This window comes from Oculina patagonica, chromosome 7 (assembly GCF_052425735.1).
Source record: "Oculina patagonica isolate OP01 chromosome 7, crgOcupat, whole genome shotgun sequence".
NCBI lineage: Eukaryota > Metazoa > Cnidaria > Anthozoa > Scleractinia > Oculinidae > Oculina > Oculina patagonica.
Genome location: NC_135764.1, coordinates 1,839,304 through 1,861,707, shown reverse-complemented (window position 1 = coordinate 1,861,707; position 22,404 = coordinate 1,839,304). Strand labels below are relative to the sequence as shown.

The 22,404-nt window shown below is 38.4% G+C and overlaps 2 protein-coding genes across 2 annotated transcripts in view; one reads left to right on the top strand and one right to left on the bottom strand.

The window, feature by feature from the left end:
• The window catches only part of LOC144661316 (uncharacterized), a 77,394-nt gene that overhangs the window by 43,118 nt on the left and 11,872 nt on the right, over nucleotides 1-22,404 (top strand). The window lies entirely within an intron of this gene.
• Nucleotides 721-21,144, bottom strand: LOC144660852 (uncharacterized). The gene is made up of 39 exons (XM_078521580.1): nucleotides 21,035-21,144; nucleotides 19,975-20,049; nucleotides 19,746-19,784; nucleotides 18,716-18,769; nucleotides 18,205-18,258; nucleotides 18,008-18,061; nucleotides 17,744-17,851; nucleotides 17,491-17,535; nucleotides 16,821-16,874; nucleotides 16,502-16,546; nucleotides 15,819-16,016; nucleotides 15,327-15,380; nucleotides 14,713-14,757; nucleotides 14,552-14,605; nucleotides 14,315-14,368; nucleotides 14,012-14,065; nucleotides 13,666-13,719; nucleotides 13,446-13,499; nucleotides 13,132-13,176; nucleotides 11,476-11,529; nucleotides 10,813-10,857; nucleotides 10,366-10,419; nucleotides 8,818-8,871; nucleotides 8,567-8,620; nucleotides 8,400-8,453; nucleotides 7,981-8,034; nucleotides 7,613-7,657; nucleotides 6,684-6,728; nucleotides 6,546-6,599; nucleotides 6,297-6,350; nucleotides 5,885-5,938; nucleotides 5,585-5,638; nucleotides 5,109-5,162; nucleotides 4,824-4,877; nucleotides 4,510-4,563; nucleotides 2,130-2,183; nucleotides 1,110-1,163; nucleotides 907-960; nucleotides 721-780 (listed from the first exon to the last, which is right to left on the bottom strand). The coding sequence occupies exons 2-39, from the start codon at nucleotides 20,020-20,022 to the stop codon at nucleotides 721-723; spliced, it is 2,172 nt and encodes a 723-aa protein (XP_078377706.1). The 5' UTR covers nucleotides 20,023-20,049; nucleotides 21,035-21,144.

The window sequence follows — 22,404 nt, the reverse complement described above, 5'->3', positions numbered from 1 at the left end:
TTAAGACCAGGCTTAAGGACGTTCGCGCTAATTGTTTATGCACATCCTTTCTGCGCATGTAACTCATGTCGCAACGTCATGCCACGCCATGCATCGAGCGCGCGCGCTGAAGAAATTTTCTTAGCACATATAGGACTGGTAGTCGTCGCGCTAACTTTGCTTGCAATTAACTCTCTTAGATGCTCGGTGAACCCCACATTTTTTTAAACGGATCACTTTTGTTGACAATTATCTACATTTTGCGAAAAAATGGAAAAAATCTATCGATTAAAAGTTCGATTTTTTTTGTCCCACGTACGTTCGAATGCCTCTTTTAAGCTTTTTGTTTTGCTGTACGACGGTTTCAAATACCGCTTTCAGGGTTATGTCTTACAAAAGGTTGGCAACACTAGAATTTTTTTTACACAACAGACCCACTTCTACAAAATATGACTAAGATCATTTGCCTCTCTTTTCTCATCTTCGATATTTTTAACTATAAATCCTGTAAACCATATTGAATTGCGTGCGCCATTTTTTCAGAATCAGGGTAGTTTTCCACACGCTTTATCTCTGAAACGAAGTCGGTGACCCCCGCATTTTTTTGCATTTCTGTCTGACTCAAGTAACTTATTATCTGACTGCTGTAAAAATTTTAAAAAAATCTATCGACTAGAAAATTTTCACGCGAACGTCCTTAAAATAAGGAATAAGACTGTAAAATAATGACTTCTTTTTATTTCATACCGATGGTCCTGTAGGTCCCGATGTTCCCATCTGTCCTGGCTGGCCAGTCCCGCCCTGAATAAGTCACAAACAGAATAAAACAAACAGTATTAAATCATCTCTAAGGAACGTGACATGACATAATAAAACCAAGTTTTAAGTCAAATAATCTCTGGGAAAAGTATAATTAATAATCATCACTTGTTCTCCACGATCTCCTTGATATCCCTTCTGTCCTGTATTGCCTATTCCACCCTGCAACGGGAAAGAAAAGAAATCAATTTTCATAGTTTACATAAAGTGTGTTTTGTTGATTTTAATCTTGTTAGTGGAACGACAAAATTGGAGTGCAAAAAACGAAATCCTGAAGTAATTGTCCCAGTGAAGCGTGCTCATAAAGATACCTCAGCTCCAGTTGGCCCTGATCCACCGCTCGGCCCAGGCTCTCCATCCGCACCCTAAAAAAGAAGTGAATTGCGCTTCTTAAGGACGTTCGCGCTAATTGTTTATACGCATCCCTACTGCGCACGTAATTCATGTCGCAACGCCATGCCACGTCATACTTTGAGCGCGCGCGCTGAGTAAAACTTCTAAGAACATATAAGGCGAGTTGCCTTTCCGCTAGCTTCGCTTGCAATTTGCTCTCTTAAATGGTCGGTGACCCCTATTTTTTTCTTAACGGATCACTTTTGTTAACTAATATCTACGTTTTGCGAGAAAATGAAAAAAATCTATCGAGTGGAAGTTTGATTTTTTCGTCACACTGACGGTTTGAATTCCACTTTTTGAGCTTTCCTTTTTGCCGTACGACAGTTTCAAATGCGTATTTCCAGGGTTAAGTTTTACAAAAACGATTGCAAAACTAGGAATTTTTTACGCAACAGACGCACTTCTACAAAATGTGACTAAGATCGTTAGCCTCCGTTGACTCATCTTCGATATTCTTAACTAAAAACCCTGTAAATCATGCTGAATTACGTGCGCCAATTTTTCAAAATCAGGGTAGTTTTCCACACCCTTTTTCTCTGAAACGAAGTCGGTGACCCCAACTTTTTTTTGCATTTCTGACACAAGTAACTCATTATCTGATCGCAGCAAAAAAATTAAAGAAATGTATCGAGTAGAAAATTTTGACGCGAACGTCCTTAAATCTGTTTTTGTTTGGAACAAAAATATTCTCTTTACGAAAAAGTCTCCCCTCAAACATCAAAGTAAAAAACGCTCTGCAGAAGCTCAGAGAAGCTCCTCAGTTCTTCGCCAAATAATCATTAACCTTATGAAAAACTAAGTTTTTCCAATATATTTGTTATGCATGTTAAAATAAAAACGGGACGGAGGAACGGAGGAAAAACCCTAAGTTTTAAAATTTTATTTAATCTCCTGATCGTGTATCGTTTACAAAAATGGATTTCGATTTTACTCACCTTTTCTCCACTTGGACCAACAGCTCCCGATTGACCGATCGGACCAGGTGGCCCCTTGAAAGTGAAAAAATATCAACACTTTTTTTTTTGATAAGTAATTTCTTGGATATAGATTTTGTTATGAAATTTAGCGATATAAAATCACGACGTTTCGACCTCTCCGAGGTCATTTTCAAGTGCGAATAAAAATATAAAATTAGCATAAATATATTAAAATAGTAAAATAGGCAAAATTGTCACGAACGCTGAAAAGCGATAAAATATGTAAAAATAAGTGACAAAATATTAATGAAGTTAAAAGGGTTAAAAACTTAAAAATACAGAAACAATAAGAGTAATTAAAAAGAAAAACCGACCTAAACAAATAGTTTTGCGCGGATGGAATCGCATTGTTTGTTCAGAGTTGGTTTCAGTTCTTTGATAAAAAACATTTCATAAATAAGGCAGTCAAACTTGCCCTGACACTTCTTCAAAATTCTAAAAAACTGCGCAATGTCATCTGGGGCCATACCGTGTTGTTCCTTTAGGTGAGTACCAATGGCCGATCCCTTGTGTTCTTCAATCCGTTGGTGAAGATGTCGGCACGTGTATCCGACATACCCTGCATCACACAGGTTACACTGAAAATTATACACAACGCATTGTTGATTCACAAGGGGTGGCTTGTCTTCCCTCACTTTGATTTCATCCTTGATTTTTTCGTGTCTAAATGGCATCCATTCCTGATGATATCCATTCCCAAGAAGGGGAGTCTGCCATTTTCTTCAAGCTCCATTGTGAAGTTGATAGAAGGATGACTGTTGTTTAACGTAATTAAGAACTCAGAGGCTGTTTCTACATCAGGCATTGCGCTAAGCGTATCATCGACATAGCGTTTGTAGAAGGCAGGCATCTCGTTTCTGGTTTCTAATTGTTTCTCGATGTTGCACATGAATGTGTTAGCCATGAGAGGTCCCAGTGGCGAACCCATAGCAACACCGTCCACCTGTTCGAAAAGGCTTCCTTCGAACTGGAAAAGCTGATTTTTCGTCGCAACTCGTAACAACTCAATCAGATCCGACTTCGTGATGTTAAGATTGTGTTCTTTGTTAAACCAGTCGTTTTCAAAGGCTCTTTCTGCGATGTTTTCAAAACATCGCAGAAAGACACGAAGACACGAAGGTGTACCGAAAGCCTACGGACACCGGGCTATTGTTACACTATCATAGCCATGTGGATGTAAGATATAAACGATCACTATTGAACACCATGCTCAACCGTGCATTCAAGCTCTCTTCTTCGTGGAAATTGTTTCATCAAGAGTGTGAACGCCTCAAAGTGACCTTTTCCCGTCTGCGCTACCCAGACGAACTTGTACAGTCAACCATCCGTCAATTTATTGAGTCTAAAGTGTCCGAGGGTGCACCTACCCAACAAAACGATCTTGAGAAGCAAGACCCAATCAGAATCGTGCTGCCTTTCAAAGACCAGAAATCTGCAAATTCGGTCCGCAGACAACTTGGAGACCTCAGCCGGAAGATCAAGGTAGACATCAGCCCCGTGTACACGAGTCGGAAAATCAAGGATGAAATCAAAGTGAGGGAAGACAAGCCACCCCTTGTGAATCAACAATGCGTTGTGTATAATTTTCAGTGTAACCTGTGTGATGCAGGGTATGTCGGATACACGTGCCGACATCTTCACCAACGGATTGAAGAACACAAGGGATCGGCCATTGGTACTCACCTAAAGGAACAACACGGTATGGCCCCAGATGACATTGCGCAGTTTTTTAGAATTTTGAAGAAGTGTCAGGGCAAGTTTGACTGCCTTATTTATGAAATGTTTTTTATCAAAGAACTGAAACCAACTCTGAACAAACAATGCGATTCCATCCGCGCAAAACTATTTGTTTAGGTCGGTTTTTCTTTTTAATTACTCTTATTGTTTCTGTATTTTTAAGTTTTTAACCCTTTTAACTTCATTAATATTTTGTCACTTATTTTTACATATTTTATCGCTTTTCAGCGTTCGTGACAATTTTGCCTATTTTACTATTTTAATATATTTATGCTAATTTTATATTTTTATTCGCACTTGAAAATGACCTCGGAGAGGTCGAAACGTCGTGATTTTATATCACTTTTTTTTATTTAACATTTATAACTCGCTATTCAATTGTTGTTTTTCCTTGATAAAAGACTGTAAATGGGGTGAAAATGAACAAATGATACCGAGTTTTTCGACAGTTTATACCAATCGGGACGCAAAAAACGTAGTCCGCTATTTCCAACCAACATGAATCCCATAAAGTAAAGATTCGCTCCATTTGATTTGCAACCGCAAATGCGGGATTTTGGTCAAAAAATAAGCACCACATGCTATACAGAGCTGCACTTACCATACCACCCAAATAACCTGCTTGTCCACTTAAACCTGGATCGCCGCGAGGACCCTGGAGTATACAACAAATGACATATATCGTAACGAAAGCTACGTGTTATCCTTAAAGTAAAATATTTAGGCAGTTTATGTTGTAATACAATAAACACCCATAGCAGTCCCTGATATTAGTAACTATAACGTAAACGTTTGGAATCAGACATGCATTTCTGTTACATCACAAGGCTATTCGTTATGTCGGGGTTGTACTGGTAATTATTATTAAGCATATACATTTTTTTAATTTGTGTCGTGCGAAATTAAAATTCTTACCAAGTCGCCGTTGGTACCGGGCTGTCCACTACTTCCTCTGTCTCCAGACACACCCTTTAATTTAATAAAATGATAATACTCAAAGAAAGCAAACTTAACAAAGAAACTGAGAATTGAGGCGCCGAAAGTGATCTGGGAATTCTGGGAGTTCTCTCATCCTACCCGATGGGAGAACTGAGAGCAGAAATTCAACAGAATGTAATAATATTAATTACGTGTTTGCAGCGTTTCAATAAATACCATCAGAATCCGTACCGTTAGGTCATTTTCAGGCTCAACACTAACCTTCACGCCCATTTCTCCTGCCATTCCCTGTTCTCCTGGATTGCCATTAGCACCCTTTAGAAATAACATTGTCCAAAACAAGTTAAACAAACTACAGTTATTTTCTTTAGTTTCTATCTTCCCGCAATCGAGAAACTAAAGCTTTACGTTAATAGCTATGTCTCGTGAACAATAAATTGTGGTTCAATTCTAAAGCATAATGGCATGAATGATTGAACTGCATTCTGTGGTTACAGTAAAAAGATCAATGGTCTCTTACGCTTGTAATGATTTTTTGTACCCCCTAAGGTGGATTTCCACTGACGCGTAATTTTTTACGTGCGTTTTCGTGCGTGAAAAACAAAAAAACGAGGGACAAGGTATGAACGACTTGCGAATACGTTTACGTAACTCGTTCATACATAACTTTACGCACGTAAACGCACGTAAAAGATTACGCGCCGTCAGTGGAAATCCACCATAAGGCTCATACTTACCGCACCACCATCATCGCCATTACTACCGCGACGACCACCTGGCCCTGCTTCGCCCTAAACAATAAAAAAGTGTATACCTTAAACCACACTTTTTCTTTGAAGGAACGTAATTTTTTACTCGTTAGCAATAGCATTAGTTTGATGGACAAAAAACTAAAGGGAATGTCAGGTAGAACTTAAAATTTATCTGGGACGGTATAGACTAAAGTGAGTGTTAATTATGCACAGAGAGTATAAGATATAAGGCTGATACAAATAAGTGATTAGCACACAAAGTTAAACAAGTTCTGAGTTTCTTACTCCTTCTCCTTTTATTCCGGATAGTCCAGTTTCTCCAATCGGTCCTGCAGGTCCCTGTTATATTAAAGGAAAGAAAGAAAAGAAGGGAAAATCAGTAAGTAAAAAGGAAACTGAAGAAAAAACAAAACACATGGATATAATATAAAGTGCTTGCGTTAGCGACTAGTTCAGTTATGTGCATGCGTGTAAAATTCAACTTACCTTATTATAGGAAATTAACGATACATGTTATTAACGCGAATTTCAAAAATTCGCGTTAATTTTATGTATGTTAACTTTTTTACCATAAGCAGTTGACCAGAACTTTTCCTAAATTCGCGTTAATTTTATTACGCGTGAATTTTGTTCGCGTTGTTAAAATGCTTCGTTATATTCCTATAATAAGGTATTTGAACAGTTTCCGCTGTCTTACTGTCTGCCCTTGATTTCCGCCATCTCCAGCCTCGCCGATAGGTCCTTGTGATCCCTGAAATAACAATAAATGTTAAGAAAGTGGTAAATGATTGATCACGTAAGAAGTAAACCATACGTATTGCGGTATTGACGTTATAGGTGGCCACTTTGAGCCGTGTGGCAGAATTGTGGTCTATAACCTCAGGTTAATGTTTTAAGACATATGTTGTAATACGTATAATGTCAATTTGGAATGATTACTACTTACTGGTGCACCACGATTTCCTTCGTCTCCTCGCTCGCCAATACGTCCATCTACCCCCTATACAGAAAACATGGCAGGTTAAGTTATCTTTCATTTTCAGTTTCTTCTTGTTCATGAAATGTAAATTTAAACTTCACCCACCTGATCTCCAGAAATTCCTTGTAATCCATGATTACCTGGCTTTCCCTGAAAAGAAATAACGTTGTGACAAAAAGTAACTCCATCAAAACCGCTAGCTAGAACTTGAGATTCATGTCTCAATATTAGGGAAAAATTGATACACTATCCACTAGTAGATGTAAAGATAGTAAAAGAGACAGTGTCACGAAAAGTCTTCTAAGATTTTTTGTGTGATAAACTCACTGATCAACAAAATAACCTTAAAAAACAGAGAGGCAAAAGTTCATTCTTTATTCTCTAAGATGTGAATAAACCCTAACCAATGGTTTTATATGATTTTCTTCAAAGTAACGCCTTCAACTTGAAAACGTCGGTCCGACTTTTCAAGTTTTAGGCCACTTTCTTCTCGCCCATCCATAGCCACACCACTTTTTAACAAATTTCATGACTTGTACAGTACGTTTTAGCAACGCCAGGCCAATATTTTTTAGATTTTCAATTAGTACCAACACCTTCCTTGGATTTTCAAGTAGCAATGAATTTCGAAACTGAAACTTTTTTTATTTTTATATTTTATTTTATTTTTATTTTTATTTTTTTATTGAATGCTATTACATACACGTACACTTACTGTTACATACTCTTCCTTGCTTACAGTTCAACATATTTACTTTACTTACACATAATTACTATATTTACACACTCATTTACATATATGTACTTGCACTAACGCTACTATTACATGGAAAAATTAAATACTTCCTTACACTTAGTTACAGGGGAAAAAAGATAAGAAAAATAATCACCTATTTACTAATTAAACATTTTGTTTCATTCTTAAGAATGAAACTGAAACTTTTGCTTATCAATGACTCAAACCCGGTAAGCGTTTAATAAAAGAAATTTAAAAAGGGCTTAACCAATAGAAAGACGTATAGTTACAATCTTACCCTTCGGCCGGGTGAGCCATTTGTTCCAGCATTTCCCTTTGCACCCTAAAATTATAGAGTGAACAAAGTTTTATATCTATGTTTATACCTAAGTATTCTTAGTAAACTTACATGTATATTCCTTTGACGTGTACGCATTAGGCCTTGGGTTATAAGAAAAATTGTGTCACTCATTCAAACACACTCACATAGCAAATCGATATTTCAATTAACAAATCGATACTTCTATTTATAGTTTTTAGCGTCCCATTATGTTTCCCCCTTTACAGCATATTTGTAACAAAAAAACAAACTAGAATAAGTTTGACATGCATTTCTGATTATAATAAATTGATATGTTTCATGCGAGGCAGTGAAATGAAACCAACTGTTGATCCTGATGAGCCTGCAGATCCAGTATTTCCTTGAGATCCCTTGACACCCTATCAAAATAGAAGGTGATAAAAGACTAAAGATTAAGCCAATCAACGTGTCTAGCGAATAAAGCAATATATTACTGTAATAATCGATGTACATCAAATGCTAAGCTTAACAGTTGACGGAACAGTCCCTCTTTCTTTGCGCTCAAGTCATTAAGACCTCACGTTCGATGGTAGGGCCGCCATCTTGGATTATACCCAGAGAAGGTTTGTCCCTTCTCCAGATTTCTCTCGCTAAATTAACCAAGCAGGCGGCCCCACGATGGAACGCGACGGCAAAAAAAGCGAAAACAAAAGAGGGACCGTTCATAGTTAAAAAAGAATAAAGTACGAAGATATATTCCATTTCAAATGCCATGGGAACTAACCGGATCACCCTCGCCTCCTGTTGATCCACTCAGACCTCTGGAGCCTGCATCACCCTTAAGATAAAAAGCAAAATGCAAAATAAACAGTTAGGTCTGTAAGGGATATCATAAGACAAAGGTAATTATCCAACAACGATTTGACAAAAAATGGCCAATAAGTAACAAACCTCGGTACCCATCGTCCCTCGCGGGCCTACATTACCAGGTCGTCCTTGCTCGCCCTATAACATACAAATGCAGTGTTCGTTTAAATACTTAGCCATGGCTAAAGCTATTCCCTCGCCATTCTTGTTTCTGCATTCGACGATCGAAGATAAAAGCGGCAAATTAGAGAGCTGTGAATAGTGTTATAAATTAGTTTGCTCTGTTACAGGTAGCATTTAAATATGCCTACGACATTAAAATTTTTTCTTCACACCTTTTCTCCAGAAAGTCCCATTTCTCCGCGGAATCCTTGAATGCCCTCTTCGCCCTAAAAGTAAGAAATGAAAAAAACAAACAAAAAAACAACAACAAACAAACAAAAATAGGTCACCAAGGGTGACATGAGTCTAATGCCGTATGGCATAGTGATACAGATTGCGCGGTTTTCGTAAGCCGGTTAAAATTGGTTAGAGGTTTGTGTTCGGGAGTTTAATTTAAAATGCTTATAGCAAGCTAGGGGCATCGTGGATGATTATGGATGAAAACGAAACAGTCATAAATGTTATATGCTTCACAAAATTTAAAGTATGAACAGGAGTTGATGTTACTTCTTCCGTATTGTCCGTAAAAGCAGAAACGATTAAACATTTGGACAAGATTGCGTGACGATTTACAAAAAGCATGTTCATTACAACAAGGGTTGAAGAACTTCACATCGTTTTCTTTCAGATTTTTCACCATTTTGATGATGACTCTTGAAACAGATTTTGCAATAAAAGCACTTGAAATAGTGACTGTTACTCCATTGTACTGTAAGCACTTAGTGACAGATTTTTCTAAAAACGGGTGTAAATGCTCACGTCAATATAATGATGACCTTTTGAACGCTGGAAACTAGGCAATTATTATCGAGCTACCATACACAGGAGCGAAGACTGTTTATCATGATGTACAAATTTCGCGAATCATCACTACCATATCAATGTAACCATTTTATGATTTTTCTAGCTGTAAGAAGAACTTAAGATCTCTGAGAGTCGTAAAAGCATGAAATTCGATTTCAGTGTATGGCAAAGGCCGGGACAGTGTAATACTGCAAAGCGGCCAAACAAACGCATTTTGATTTAGTCGCGTAACTTGATTTACATTTATCCATGTACATCTTTTATTTTTGAAGGTTTTTGTTTGCACTGTAAAGAAAAAATTGGTCAAAATTCGAATGACTTAAATACAAAATACGAGGTAAAGTTTTCTATTTTTTAAAACAAAATAAATATTTGGTCGCATTGTGTAAATAAACGCGAGTCGCCGTCGAAATATTTTTTCTCAAAGACGTCTTGCTTTTTAAGCAAGACGAAAACACAAGTGCTTAACTGAACTGAAAACGAAGATTTATTTTCACAAAAAGCTTACAAATGTCTTAACTGGAAAATTATTACGTCCTGTTCAAGTGTTGAATAATCGTGACTTGAGAAAGAACTTTTAATTATGCGTGGGAACACGTGTCGCTGATTGGCTGTTTTTAATTGAAACTAATCGTGCGTGTCCGTACGAAGTCCGTTCTTGCAGCTGATCATTGTTTTCTACATTACAGCGAACGATTATCGATCCCGAACCATTCCCTTGGGATTGCTAACAGCTTTTTTCATATAACAAAGAGTCTAATGCGCATGCGCAAAGCGCACGCAAGCATTAGACTCAAAAATGAAAAAAAAAAAAAAAAAAAAAAAAGAAATGTGGCGCCGGCGCTCGTGATATAAAATAAGCAGATGTCCTCTCGGAATGTTCCACACTCAAATACAAAACAAGGCCCTTCGATTACCTGCGTTCCTTTTGCTCCTCGCGCACCAATAGATCCAGTAGTCCCTCTCGCGCCCTGAATACAAACAAGTAAGTTGTTGCTACTGTATTATAAGTATGAGTCATGTGGTATGATAACAGTACCTTGAACTTTAGCATTTACTTTGGCGGTGCAAATTCTTTAGATGTTAGTTTACCTATGGGTGCTTTCAACCCCTTTATGACCTTTATAAAGCACTTTTCACCAATGTAATTCCCACATGAAACGAAATAATGTCTCTTACTCCCCTATGTTAGAGCGAATATGAATAAAATTTAGAATAAACTTGATTGCTAGCTATTGCTAGCAGCTGCCTGTTGTGTCGAGCTAGTACTGTAGTGCTAACGTAACCTCCCACTGAAGCGATTTTTGAAGTTAAAATGTGTTGTCTAGCTACGATCGTTAAACATGCGTCTAAGCTATAATTACCTGCTGTCCAGGGTTACCCGCAAAGCCAGGATCTCCTGGCATTCCCTATGGAAAAAGGAGAAAACTTTGAGTTTTAGATATAATGTTGTTTATCTTGATAGCGAAGGATGGAAATAACCGTCCCCCACGTCAAAAACCAAATTTACCAACACATGCATAGCTTTAACTATTGATCGACATAAAATGCGAGACCTGAGTTACTTTAGCAACTCAGTGTTTTCTTAACAAACAAAAGACGGTAGAAACTAGCACTTCAAACCAATCCTTCTGACTGCATCATGAAAATGTCAAAGCTGAAAAACTGGCCTGTAAAAGTGGCAGACCGAGATCCAAATGGTGTTCAAATTGTTTTATGTCGTATAAGGAGTTGTACGTTTGTAAACAGATGTATGCATTGTCTCTGATTTTGTCATACATGTATAAAGGCCTGGCAAAACGAGGAAACGTTTTTGCCACACGGAAATCATTGCCGGTTCCAGCGTCAATTTTGTTTCCAAGAAGCAAAATTTGCTTCTGCTACACGGCAGAAACATTTCGTGTTTCCGCGCGGAATGAAAGCATGGCAAAACGATGAAACAATTATGGAAACATTTTTCCAGCATGTTTCTGGAAACATGTTTCTTTGTTTTTTTCCTTAAGACAAGCAATGAAAGTTATACTTACAGCTGCACCAGGAGTTCCCGCTAATCCTTGCCGGCCTGCCTGGCCTCTCCTTCCCTGCGAAAAAATAACGACTGCATAACGCTCACAATCATGGCCATTAGGTAGATTAAGTAAACAACTACAACGAAGACGACGATGATAACGATGTTGGCATCAAGAGCATTGCTAATTTAGAGATCAGTTTATATGAAAAGTACACTGGAAACGAAACAACAATCAGTAAAATGAAAAAAAAAAAAAAATACTTGGCCAAAGGAAGAATTGTCCATGGGTTTATTTAGACGTGAGAGTTAGCAGTTGTCTTAGTATTCTGAAACAACGTGGTTCTTAAGCTTTATCAGGGGTACCAAATTGATTTAGATTACCACGTACAACACATGTCAAAAGGAATGTTTTTTGAAGAGTTTTTCCTCGGCGTTTTTGTTGGAATTGTTATCAGAGCAAAGTTGCTAAATACAATCTACATTTTCCCTTTCTTTGCATCAGTGTGAATACGTTCTGAATTCTTAAACGTGTTACTGATCTAAATCTATCACACTTAAGGTCGCGGGGGATACCTACAGCATGAATAAATTCATGAAGCGAAATTTTGCTTGACCTGCATCTTTTAAAACGCTTATTTCTCGGCCGTTATGGGTGCGATCAAGCTCAAATTTTACAGAGAAATAAAGAAATGATAAAGGATTGTGTATGCCATCTTTTATTTGGTAGATTGTACTTAACGGCGATGTAATAGCCACGTAAGTGCCAAATTGGGAAGAACATGATTTTGTGGCAGAGTTTGCGGAACGAGTAGGAGACAGCACACTGTGATCTTGTCAAAAACTAATCAGTCAATATCTCTAGAGTGTCATAACAGAAGCGGATTTTTTAATTTAAAATTTGCCAGCAAGTTATGGCAGTTTAAATGCGCAAATTTTAATTTAATGCCTTCTGCCTCTTTCTAAAAGCGCTCTTTTAAAATTCCGCCTCTGTTATGACACACTACAATATCCAAAGTTTACCTATCTGCAGTGGCAAGACATGAAGGTCTGTATCCGCGCTGTATTCTCTGCCACAAAATTGTCGGAAAAGTCCAAACTTTGAGATTTTCGAAGGTGTCCCGACCAAAACACGATCAGTTTCCAAAGGAGAGATGTAATTTTGGTAATTATATTCCACGCTTTTATTGTGAGAACAATGCGTTTTAATGAAGGACACGATTGTTTATGCCGAATATTATTGTGATTACTCTGAGTTGCAGAAACATTCAAATTTGAATAAAAATTAGCTCATAGACTTCCTGCAATCTATATAAACGTATAACGCCAAGTGTTGTTTTAAATTGGTCAAAATATCAAAGAAACAGGAATTTATTTTTTTTAAAAAAATTTACGCGCACGCACCTATATTTTTATCCAGTCATGAATATCTCGTAAAGTTGTCGACGTCAGTCGTCGCACTTCGTGCATACGCTTAAAATAAATGCATAATGATGAGCCTAAGATGTCCCCCGCGACCTTAAACTTGTGTTTCTAGTTGTTTTGTCTTTTCTCATCTGTCGGTAGTTTGGCTTGTTTCGAACAATTACCCTGTATAAATTTTGGTATCTGCCTATTGTACATAGCTGGGAAATGAGAACAACTATAAAGAATTAAGACAGCAAAGGTATTTTACCCGTTCTCCTTGTTGCCCTTGAACGCCAGGGAAGCCTTGCGTGCCCTAAAAAAATGCATAAATCCATAAATCCATGTTTTTTTAACTATAAAGTTGGCTCAAGAAAAATGACACGCGTGGTGCCATATATCAAATGAGTCTACGATGCATGCAATTGATTTTTTGGAAGAAATTACTGCCAACTGGACAGCCTATTTTAACAGACCATAAGTGCTGAACAGAGATAACCTTTCAAGGGAATAATATAATATACTATATTCTTGATTCCACTTGCATTGTTGCTCCAAAAATTTTTCTTACAATGTTTCTCTTACCCGCATGCCATCCCGACCTCGAACGCCTCTTGGTCCTCGATTTCCGACAATTCCCTAAAATAAAAACAGAACATAACAAAAGAGAAAGGGTATTGTTTCAAATGACATTCATACAAAAGCTGCGTCCAATTTTGAACACAGTTAATACCTGCGGGAGTAACATAATCACCAGACGGTAGGCAAGGTTACTTATGAAAAAAAAAAAAAAATACTGCGTTACCTGTATTCCAGTTATACCATTTCGTCCAGTCGAACCTTGGGATCCTGCTGCTCCCTAAGTATAAATGTACAAAGTATTGGCATATCGAAGTGAAGCCATTTTGTCTTCTTTTGAAATTGCTAAACATACTTGAACATGTTTAGTAAGACAAAAGTAAAATTTGTTATTTTCGAATTCTTTAGAGGACAACTGAAATGGCAGATAGTTATTTGAGAAAATATCTGCAATTCTTCTTTGGACAGAATCATAAGTTTAGTTTTTACTCAAAAAACGGTACGTATGATAACTGCAACATCAACAGCTAAAATGTAAACATAAATACAAGAATCCATGAGATCATTCTCACCCTTGATCCTGTGTCTCCTGAAATACCTGGAGAACCACTTCCTCCAGGACCACCCTTAAGGAAAAAACAAACAAATTAAAACAAAACAAAAATCAAAATTAGGCATAGAAGTTGAGCTTTTTTCAACAAATCCAAAAAAACCAGTAAACCTAAAATTGAGGTATATCCTCGTCTCGTCTCGTTACTGCACCTTAACTCGTCTTTGATAATCCAAAAATCAGCTAATTTAATAGTTAAGAAAAGCTAAAAAAGATACTGAAGGAATCTGCGAAAAAATGTAACATTTAGGCAGCACCCACTCACTTTCTTTCCAGCAGGACCAGGGGGACCTCGGCTTCCTGGAAGACCAGTTTCGCCCTATTAAAATCAAACTCACCATCATATTTTTATAATTACATTTAGCAACATATATTACTCCTGTACTGCTATCCACTTTGAAGAATATTTGCTTCTCATCCACATACACTCTGGCGAAAGAACCAGGTAAGGGATGCTAATAAAAAGTTAACGTAAAAAAATCATTCTAATACGTATATACACCTGACTTCCTTTGTCTCCCTTTAATCCTACTCGACCTGTTGCTCCAGCGGAGCCCTGTACGAAAGATAACCATATTGTTATTGCAAAGTATTCTTTGAAAATAAAGAACAGAAAGCTGTTTTCTTATTAAATATTACAGTGGGATCATTTGTTTGGCTTACAAGGCTTCCTGAACGTCCTGTCAGTCCGACATCACCAGGCCCACCCTAGAAAGTAAATGATAATTAAAATCACAATGGCGGGTTTTAAAAGATATATCCGAAGCAGCTGTTATACTTACATGAATTAAAATCCTTTAGGTCTTGTCACAAGCCGTCTATTTTATCGATATCGCTACCGCCTAAACTGCAAATTTCTTAAGCTTGTTAATTTTTCCTACATTATTTTGTAAAAGAAATAATTTTACATGATTAACAAACATAGTCCTTTATCGAATAAAAAAAAAACAAGAAAGCGTAATTTTAGGGTTAGACCACTGCAGTCATAAAGGTCTAATTTTCATTGATATTTCTGCAAAATGCACAAGTAATGCAACTTTTTAATCCATAAAGCCTGGTTTTCACTAGCGACACAAGTACACGCGCAATCACGCAAAAAGGACAAATTTTAATCCTTGTGCTTACCGCAAGCACAAGTATCAAAATGCAATGCGCTTGTGCTTTTGCTTGAGTCGAAGCCGTTTTTACGGAGAAATAAGACCTGTTCAGTTCCTTGCGCTTGTGCTTGCGTCGCTAGTGAAAACCAGGCTTAAGCACACAATCGTTTCTTGTTTAACCTGTTCTCCCATGCTTCCTTGCAGTCCTTGTTCTCCCTGTGCTCCTGAGTCACCCTTGAGAACAAAACAGAATCCACGTTTAAAATTAAAGTCAATACACGCGAAAGTAATGTCGATTATAGCCATATGCACGATAATATGGCAACTAGACACTTGGATTTAACGCACTGTAATCTCTTCTAATTATGTACTCGATATGTTCTTGAATAATGTTTTGGTGCTTAGGATGCATTTCTGCATTGTTCGACAATGCAGATCCCTTGTGGTTTAACAGGGTCGTAGCCAGACTTTTACCAACTAAAGTTATTTTTCTTTTTAACTTGTGGGTTAAGATCTAGACGAGGCAAGTGCCTCGTCTTGCCTCTTGCTAGCTACGGCCCCGTTTAACTGGTTGCTTACGACAAAGATATGGTCGCTTACGAGAGACGGTCGCACAGGAAAGTTAGACTGTACAACCAAAAGTTTTTTTGTTAAATTTTCTTCTATTCTTACTGTTGCTCCTTTTGATCCTGTAGCACCGGAACTTCCTTGTTCTCCCTCTTGGCCGTTACTCCCGGGGTTCCCTTGAGGCCCGGGTTCCCCGGTCATACCTGAATAGCCATCCAAACCTGGAGACCCTGGTCCGCCTTGAGAACCTTTAGGTCCTACGGTACCGGGTTCCCCTGGAGATCCTGATTGGCCGGACATACCCTGTACATCAAGCAACATGTAGTCATTAACTCGTAAATGCAGATACATATAGTCTTCATTGCAAACAGTCTGCTTAGCCCGGACGGACAAATTTTCATATAGATCTGTATAGACGAATCGCTGCTTCTACACGGACACTCTCTTCTTCGACAAGTAACAATAACGAGGTGTGCGAGGTCTAGAAACAGAATGTAACTGAATATAACCCCCATGAGGCTCAAAAAACATCAGCGTGTTCTGAAAGAAGGAGAGGGAATCTAGGCGAAGTTTTCGATTGATGAAAGTGTTTTAAGAACACAGGCTGTTTTAGAAAGTGTTTTAGGAAAATCGTTCGCCATTTCGGTTTGTTTTTCTGAGTCTTGTCTGTTGTGATGTCATTCGCGCGCTTCGCTATTGTACCTTCTGGAGAATTAAAATTAACAATTCTAGCCGGCTTGGATGGCACGATCAATCAGTTCGCTGCAGATTAAAAGAACCAACCTTACCCGCAAACCAATATATCCTGGAGAGCCTTGTCGACCTTGCAAACCCTAGATTATAGAAAAACACATAGCGATAAACAACCCACTCCTTTAATGGCAGGATGTTAAACCTAGGCGTTTGTGTCAACGTCGCGAAAGTACATATATTCTTTCGTGTAAGTCATTTGCATATCTAACTTATACTTGCGATAATTTTTATTTCAAACGGTGTCCAAATTACGCAAATTGCAAAAAGCAATCTTATAGAATATTTCTGCTTCTCTTGGTACAAGATCCGATACTCAACTTTGTACATGATCATGAGTATTAGAATAATTCTCACCTGGGGTCCCGAATGACCAATAGCGCCAGTGGCTCCAGTTTTCCCTTGCTGGCCCTAGATTATCGTAAACAGGAATACTAAGCAGAAAAACATTGTGTGCACCTCACTTTATGGCATACAGTCAACTCTCGCCTTGCGGACACCCCGTTATTGAGGACACTCGCTATTCGGACAAAACCCAGATCCCCGGCGAAAGAGGTTTGACCGGAAATTACTCCCGCTATTACGGACTCTCGCTAAAACGGACACTAAACGACGCCCCGAACGTGTCCGCTATAACGAGAGTTGACTGTATATAGAAGTCGAGTTTTACAGTTTTCCGCAAAAAAACTAACCTTTCTTCCATAAACATTTACTACTTTCCACTGTCGATGCATCGAAACGACCTAGCAAAAGTCGGCTGATATCTCGGAACACCATCGAAAACGATTTTCGACTGAAACGCTAACACGAGGTAACACGGAAATTGTCCCTCAGTCGAAAGAGGTGCTGAATCGCAATGTGTAGGCTTTCCACACTATGTTTGAAAGTTCACATGTACACAAAAATCAAAGTATAAAAACAAGCAAGTAAAGACCTTTATGACAAAGTTTAAATTTGAAATTTTTCTATACTACATAGGTATAGGTGGTGCTTATGGCAAGCGGCTTTTAAGGACTGTCAGTCTTACCATGGCTCCATCTGTCCCTGGGTTTCCAGCTACACCTTGCTCTCCCTACCAAACGCATTAAAAAGTAATAATATAAAAAGTAATAATATGATAATGAATTATGTCATCATTACTGATATCATATATAAAAACAAAGAAACCTCGTTATAAACCCGCATTACAGCCATTCCGTTTATAACTTTATAGTTTGGTTTATGCTGACAGGTTTTGGTGGCCAGATGAGCATGCGCAGTCACTTATCAGGAAGGCTTACCAGGTCACCATCTCCGCCTCGTTCTCCTCCGAGTCCAGTCCTTCCGTCACGGCCTTGTGGACCTCTTCTTCCCTGCAGTCCTGGAGTGCCAGCATCGCCCATAGGTCCCTACATAAAGTGTCAAAACTGTTAAGCTTATGCTTAGATAATATTTGAAGAGTGCAAATTTACCATTGCGATTATTATAATAGTGATCTTAACATAATTACTTAGCGGGATAAAAGGCAATTGACTTATCAGTTACGTTACGGAGATGTGGCTTACCTTATTTCCAGCGTAGCCCGGAGGTCCTTGATTTCCCTTTGGACCAGGCTCTCCCTGTCAAGTACAAACAAGTTGGCCAAAAATTATTATATATGGTCTTCAAGATACCACTTATCCCCTAAAACCTTTCCCTTTTCCCTTTGCTAATTTTGAATCAAACATATGAGACCAGAGATCGATTAGTGCAGGCTACTTACATCATCACCAGGCAATCCAACTTCGCCCCTTGGACCCAACGGGCCAACATTTCCCTAAAAAGAAATCGACATCGGGCAACTGAGGAATTTCGTTGAAGACAGTGATATAAGGGACACTTTCAAGAGCATGACTTCTAGCAAAAGTTCAAAGGTAAACAGAAATGTTTACATTAATAGAATTTTTGAAACAATAGGCTCGTTTTCTTCAAAATTACTACACTAATTAACGCATGCACAACGCTTTGATGCCAATTTAAAAAAAAAAGGCACGTATATTTTTTTCAAATTCTGCCCTCGTTTCGCTAAAAAATATCGCTTTAAGCTAGATAATTACTAGTGCTTTCTCTTAAATAAACATAAAAAACAAACTTATCGCAGAGCGCAAAAAGCACAAGCAAAGCAATTCTGAATTGTTCTGACACAGAAAATCACTTTAGTCTGGTAGCTATTTCAGGCGTTAAAATAAGTCAAATAATTGGTAATCTAGGAGAATGTACTTAATTCAACTCACCGGTATTCCAGGATTTCCTTCCAATCCAACAATCCCGGGGATACCAATAGAACCCTAGAAAATAAACAAGGAGTACTTTCTAATCTCGGACTTTCAGGATGATTAGATGATTAGTACCTTATTTAGTCATTTTGTAAACAATTTATTACTTTGTCTGGATGAACATAGGGACTCAATCACTGATACATGTTAATGAACACCCATGTACACGAGCAAACTTTCTCAGTCGTTAACTTTTGTTAATTTTTCCCTTGTTTTCATAAGACAATTTGCTATTATTTTTGCTCGTGTTTGGTGGAATAATCAGTCAAATGCGGAATTTGCTCGTGTCAAAACTTTGCCAGGAAAATTGGACTCCAGACCCTGCGTTCGCGTGTGCTTTCGTTCTGCTCTGTCCTGGACCCTGTGTTAGGGCCTGTTTACATGGAAGGCGGGTGCCCCGGCTAACCGAGTTACCCGGCTAAACGAGCTACCCTGGACGAGCCAACTTTTCATACGATTTGGCGGCCAAATACGGTTCAATTTCGATGGAATTTCGCCAAAAATGAACGTAGTAAATTTCTGAGAACTTGCACATCAAATTAAATTAGGTTTGAAGACGAAAAGCCTTGATTATTCAGTAAAAAGTCATATTTTTCTTCAATCATTTGGAGCTACATTGTTTTCCCACGCCGTGACACGCTTCAATGACGCTGTCTCATCTCGGGTAGAAGGGTTGTGAATTCTACATGTAAAGGCGGGATAGGTTTTATCCCTTCTAGCTGGGTGACTCGGTTAGCCGGGGCACCCTCCCTCCATGTAAACAGGCCCTTAATTGGCTGCTCCACTGTTCAAAATAAAAATAATAGTAATGATAATGCAAAAACATACTCGGCCCATGGGCAAGGAAACTTGTCATGCAAGAAAATTTGTTCACACGGGCAAACCAGTGGTCAAAGAAAATTAATTTTGAAAAAAAAAAAACGTTTTCACAAAGAAAGTTGTTTTTGTCAATAGGTTTAAATTTTTAGTTATATTTTATCAGTCTTACAATTACTCCTTTTCGACCATTACGTCCTTGCTCTCCAATCTAATAAGAGAAATAATAATGTGTGAGATATAAAGTGCTCATATAAATAGTGCCTATCTTGCGCATTACAATTATCAATACTACTTACAGAAGTAATATAAAGTGAGAAAAGTACGGTGTAACCACCACGCCGCGTCCTCTACACTAAGAAACACAATCTTCGTAATGAGTAGCAAGAAAGGTGACTTACCGGTGCAGCTATAAGTTCAGATCTTTCCGAGATGATATTCGGCGCCATATATGGTCCTTTAAGCCCCACTAGCGTCTACCAAAATAACAAAAAAATAACGCCATGATTCTTAGAGTGGCATGTATTGTCCGTTGTGGTAGGCAGTTTTACAATTTAGCGGTCATCTTGAACTCCTTTTCAACCATTTTGTGGTGTTATGTATGTTGATCAGGCCGGTCACAATTTTCTATTCGGGCCCGAGTTTTCTAGGAGCAAATAGTCAACGAGGCGCAGCCAAGGTATCTATCGCTCGTGGCAGAAAATGGAAATCATAAAACAAACATAATTACTACCAAAAACGTCTACTTCGCTATGTTAAAAAACGTATTTTTACCCCCAACCGCTGAAAGCAAAATTTTAAGGTACGGTTTCAACCGAGCAAAGTTTTTATGAATTACCCTTCCAGATAAAAAATGACATAAAGATATCAATGTTTCAATATAAGCTTATTCATAATATCCTTCCAACAAAAGTTAGCCTTTTTAAAGCCAAATTATCGGATAGTGATTTATGCCCTCAATGTCTCACTGACAGACATTCTTTAGATCACATGTTCTTACACTGCTCTTCAACTTTATCTTTTTGGAATTTATTTGAAAACTGGTGGTCCAGCAAAACTAAAGAAACGTTATCTTCTTTTCAATACTACTCTGATCTCTACGTTTTGCTTGCACTGTAAGCTCTAACACCAATAAAGCTTTTAATTGCAAAAAAAAAAAAATCTATCGCTCACAGGAAATGAGGGCGGGTATTCCAAATGTTTAAACAGAAACTCTTATGGGTTGCAGTCCAAAACCTACAATTTTAAAAATAAACAAACATCGACCTTTGAGAGAGCAAAGCGGCGCAATCGGAAATAGAAGACAATGCCAGAACCAGTCAGATTCTTAAATTTCCAACAGAACACGGCCGAGTTTCTACTCATTCATGTTTATTCGTTTCCATTATCGTTTTTGATGAATTCTAACAAATTTGCTCCTTGGCGGCTACTGGAATATCGAGGACTTCGAGGAATACTTACAGCAGTTATTGCACCGCGTCCAACAGCGGGCGGGCCAGGTGGTCCTGGTCGTCCGGCCGGTCCTTGAAGTCCTTTCTTGCCTGGAGGTCCCTACAACATAACAATAACGGCGACAATAAAGGCGACAATAATAAAGTGACATTACACATCTAAATTATGATTGGATACAAACAGCTTACAATTGACACCATTATGGCTGTGCCGCTGAGGAAATTAAGCTATACATATATACCTAGTCCGTAGTATTATTTTGCCATACTCAGCATTCTTTATACTAACGTTATCTATTGCTTATCGACATATTAGCATATGTTTTGTTTAGGGCCTAGTCAGCTCCCTTCAGCTCCGAGGGTAAATACATTTTATTGATTGATTGATATTGATTCTTATCGACTCCTTACAAAATACACTGAAAATAACCTACCGGACGAATGCTGTATCCCCCGAAACAGCACGATAGTTTGTTTTGAATTCGCCCTTTGAACTACTTCAAAATTAATTCGAACGTTAATGTGTCAGTCAATTCCAAAACCGCCCATCCCCCCTCCACCCGGCATACTCCGTGCATTTGACTCGAGGTTAGCTCCGTATAGCCGGCCGGGAATTTGACGCAAAACTTCGCCCACCCGGTGGGGCATTTGACCATCGAAGAAACAAGAGTCAGCGGTCACATGCTAAAGCATTTCATCATCCGTTCATTCACTGCAACTACGAATGTTCACGGTACTCGTGCTATTCCGCGATCCCACCTCTGTTTTTGTTACGGTATCCTTTTTGCCTTCATAGAAAAACATTTAACTGTGGATTTGTTGTCAGAAGACAATTTTCTTCTCAGTATCAATAAGGTATTTTCAGGAAATCCTTCGCAGAGCTAGAAAGACCGATTTCAAGCTACACGGAGCGAAAGTAAACATCGACGTTTTCGTCGTTTTGTTGTAGTTAATCATTTTGTCTTAAAATCCGAAAAGTGTAGGGAATGTGACGCTCTGTGAAGCCCTAACTGGTGGGGCATTTGACCGCCTAAACTGCCAACATAGCGGGGTATTTCACCACAATTTTTTGAAAAAGTCAAATGCCCGGGGGTTTGCCCGGGGGGGCATGGGCGGTTTTGGAATTGACTGATACATAACTTGTTAAGAATTATAGCTAAAAAAGAGTGGTATTATGAAAACAGACTCTGCTAAGCTTAGTTAAATAGAACTCTCAGACACAGGGGGCCCAAATGCTGTATTCCTGCGTGTTCCTGTGTCTTTTTGGGTCGTTTTGGAAGTGATTTGAATCCCTGGGGGGGCACTTATTATAAATGGGTTAATGGGGATGTGCCGCTGGATGGGAGTCGCATTTTCACGACTGGACGGACTATAATGGGG

Bases quoted from the DNA above. Each gene is read 5' to 3' on its own strand.
- LOC144660852 (XM_078521580.1), bottom strand. From the start codon at position 20,022: ATGGCGCCGAATATCATCTCGGAAAGATCTGAACTTATAGCTGCACCG. The intron at 5,639-5,884 runs GTAAGAAACTCA...TTTATTGTTTAG, and splicing joins CCGGAATAAAAGGAGAAGGA to GGCGAAGCAGGGCCAGGTGG. The intron at 1,164-2,129 runs GTGAGTAAAATC...CTTCTTTTTTAG, and splicing joins TTGGTCCAAGTGGAGAAAAG to GGTGCGGATGGAGAGCCTGG.